Genomic DNA, 3617 nt, shown 5'->3' with positions numbered 1-3617 from the left:
CCATCCATCCTACTCTTCATCCTTCCTACCAAACATAGCCTAAAAGATAGAAATGAGTTTTCTACTTTATAGAAGAATTAAAAAAGGCTCCCAATAAAATGTTTTCAACCTGCCCAAAGTCAGATATCTCCAACAGAACTTATACAATTTCAATTCAAACAAAGCTCACAACAAATACATTTTATATTCCTGCAGAAAGAGTAATGAACAATGTATGGGCAAAATAACTCTTACAACCACAAAATCCAAAATCCAAAGATCTTAATTTTTTTTCTTTATAAAGGAAAAATTAATTGCAATTGAAAATACAGTTGTTATTAACTTATAGAATTGGATTCTCCATAAGATTGTATATATATTATAAGAAATGAGGACCATAAGATTAAGATTATATATACATATATAAAGGAAAAGAAACAAATAGTAAAAAGGGCACCACACATAAGTAGCTAAATTTATACTACTTCATGTATTTTTGTTAAGCACTTTATAAAAGGCTGCAGACAGAACCAACCCCTTATATCCTCTGAATTCCAGCTTCCTTTCATAAAATCTTCCATAGTATATTGAAACTTGGAATGATTATCTCCTAAAGTGCAAATGATCTTCAACAAGTGAGCTAATCATCATGTCAAATCCTGCACTGAACACAACATTCAGCCCCACGTTTAGCATTGTACTAATGGATTTAAGAACCACCATAACTAATACCAACATTCACATCACGCTTCAGAAAATCAAATAACATGAACAAATGGCAATGGCTGTTTATAACTCTTATTTTGCTATAATTTATTGAGAAGGTTAAACTGAATAGGGAGTTACATTCATCCAATGCTTGTAATTATCATTTAATACTCAAAGTGCTTGTAAATACAATAATATGATTGCCAAGAAAGTACATACTTCTATATTTTTCTTGTACTTGATCTATAAGGAACCAAACAAAAGGCCTTGTTGACCAACGACAAGCTCAATGGAATAAATTGCATTATTTACAAACAGAAGGAATAAATGCTGAAATAACAAACTCAAAATTATCCTAAATGACTATAAAATCACCGAACATACAATTCAATTTTACATTCTCAACTTCAAGCAAAACATCAGTTAAAAAACCCAGCTTTAAGCAAAACATGAGAGAAAGATCTAACCTTTTCTCTTTTCTTTTAACTTGTCCTATCCACCAGACGATCTCATATGTTCAAGACAAAACACAATCTCAAAAATTCTTCCAGTATTACCACAATACATTTGGAAAAGAGAAATCTACTCAAGTTGATACTCTATTATCATATCAATAAATATTAGACTTACCTCGACAACTATCTTCTGAATGTTGCGAATGATCGAATGAAAAATATTGTTCAAAAAGATTCATCTCCAATCTATCCATTTTCGTCATTAATTTAAAGTTTCAGTGGTCATACAAATTGTCTAGTAACTCACATTGAACAAACCCATGCTTATAAATATAATATCCCAAAATGTTTTTTTTTTTCAATAAGACTTCCTTGAAGTACAATACCTCCTACAACGACAAAATCCAAAATCCAATTTGAAATTTCTATGAAACATTATCTACGTGCATCAGATTAAAAGCAGATGCATATTCAATTTCTTAACTTATCAAATGTAAAAAAATTCAAAATTTGGGTAATGCCCATTGCAAATTTCTTTGATCGCTATATCAGAAATTTCATTAGAGCTTGAGGTGAAGCCGAATACAATGCAAATTTAATAAATTTATAATTACATGTAACTCATACAAATTACACATTCATGGAGTACATCAGAAAGGAGAATCAAGAAACGCATAATGCCCAACACAAATTTAGTAAATGAGATAGAAGAACTTACCAGTACGCAAAACAACGGCAAAGAACGAAAGTGCTAGCTTGAACCCACGGCGCCGGAGCCTTCAACATATGTGTCACGACTAAGCCATTCCATCGATTCTTTGCGAAACCTATGTCGCGTGAGCCCTCAAAATCTCGAAGAACTTTTACTGTTCAAAGGTTCATTTTGGAGTCGGAGGGAATGAAAGCTTTTCAAGTTTTTTTTTTTTTTGGCAGATTTCAAATAAAAGGGAATATAAAAATAAAAAGCAAACGGTCGCCGGTTGCAAGGGGCTAAAAAAAGTGTTTATTGTTATTTTACCACCTTTTCATAACGTTATTAAAATCCAACCGTCCATAGTGGAAAGGAAAATCAGAAGGGCTCTAACTGAATGAGGACTTAATCCTTCAAAATGAAGTGAGGGATGGAAGAACCCCATTAAAGAAAACTGAGAACCGCAGCTGCTATTTATAATTTGACACGGTTTTATAGCAAAGAATCTTCATTTGGCGGGTGTTCATCTCTCCACTCCATTCACGCGCTGCCACTATTTCTCTCTCTCTCACACATAATAAACTCGAAAGTACCCTTTTCTTACATCGAAAGGAACGTAAAATCCATTTGCCCCCAATTCACAGTGCAAGAAATAGTTATCTCTCGCTCGATTGCTTGCGCAAGATGAAGAAATCGACGGCTGCGAAACAAGCGATGGTGGTGTTTGGAGCTCTATCACTAGGGTGGCTGGCGATTGAGTTGGCTTTCAAACCCATTCTTGACAAGGCCCGAGCCGCAATGGATAAGTCCGACCCGGCTCGCGACCCGGACGAAGATCACGCCGTCGTCGACGAGGCTGCTCGCAAGTCTTCAGCTGATTCAGAGATTACCACTGAGGACTGAGGTATAAGCTGGAACAATTTGATTTTCTTGGGGGTTTTTTGAAATTCCAGGCTATAATATAATAATCAAAGAGAAAACTAACGAGTTTACTTATTATTATTTTTCAAATGGGATTTGTTTATAGGAAGAAAAAAAAACCTTTAATTAGCTCTCTGTTATATGATGGCACTTTTTTTTAGGCTCTTGAGTTCTATTATGCTAATCAATGAGTATTTTTGTGCGAAAAGAAATAATCATTTGGTTGTAAAGCTTCTTCATCATTGATTGTACTTGCGCATACTTGTTTTGCTCAATAAAGTCTTAAACATTCATATTGATATTTCCCAAAAGTATGCACAATAAATTGTAGCTGAACTAGAAAGTTAAGAAAAGTTACTTGTCTACTTTACCCTAGTGGAATATCCATACCCTTAGTTGAAGAGGTTTCTAGATCATAATAATATTCATAGAATAAAGTACATTACGTAACTTTGATTTGATAGCTGGACTTGAATAAAGATAGTATTAATAAGATTGAGCATTAGGCTGTCCTTTTCACCATTTCGATTACTAGTATTGCCTTGTGAGATTAGTCAACTGGACTAGCTGTACATCAACAACTGGACTGCTTGTGAGATTAGTCGACGAGACTATTGTATTGTATTGGTATAGCCTTGTGGAAGGTGTGACGAAAAATTCAACTCCAAGTTCCAACCATATATAATATAATGTTCTATAAATTTTATGAACTTATATCTTGGAGGTCACCAGTCCTTAAGTTTCATTTATATTCTAATGATGATTTGGTGATTTGTGAAACCCATAACTTTGACATGGTACCAACTATCTGAATTGATTGATTTTAAGCGTATTATGGCAGAATCATTTTAGGGATTAAAAGA

General features: G+C 33.9%; 1 protein-coding gene across 1 annotated transcript; it reads left to right on the top strand.

Moving 5' to 3' along the window:
- The first annotated feature begins 2124 nt into the window (after positions 1-2124).
- LOC133792109 (outer envelope membrane protein 7-like) lies at positions 2125-3053 on the top strand. Its single transcript, XM_062230025.1, has one exon. The coding sequence runs from the start codon at positions 2518-2520 to the stop codon at positions 2734-2736; it is 219 nt and encodes a 72-aa protein (XP_062086009.1). The 5' UTR covers positions 2125-2517; the 3' UTR covers positions 2737-3053.
- The last annotated feature ends 564 nt before the right edge of the window (positions 3054-3617 follow it).

This window comes from Humulus lupulus, chromosome 1 (assembly GCF_963169125.1).
Source record: "Humulus lupulus chromosome 1, drHumLupu1.1, whole genome shotgun sequence".
NCBI lineage: Eukaryota > Viridiplantae > Streptophyta > Magnoliopsida > Rosales > Cannabaceae > Humulus > Humulus lupulus.
This window is presented reverse-complemented; position numbering and strand designations above follow the sequence as displayed.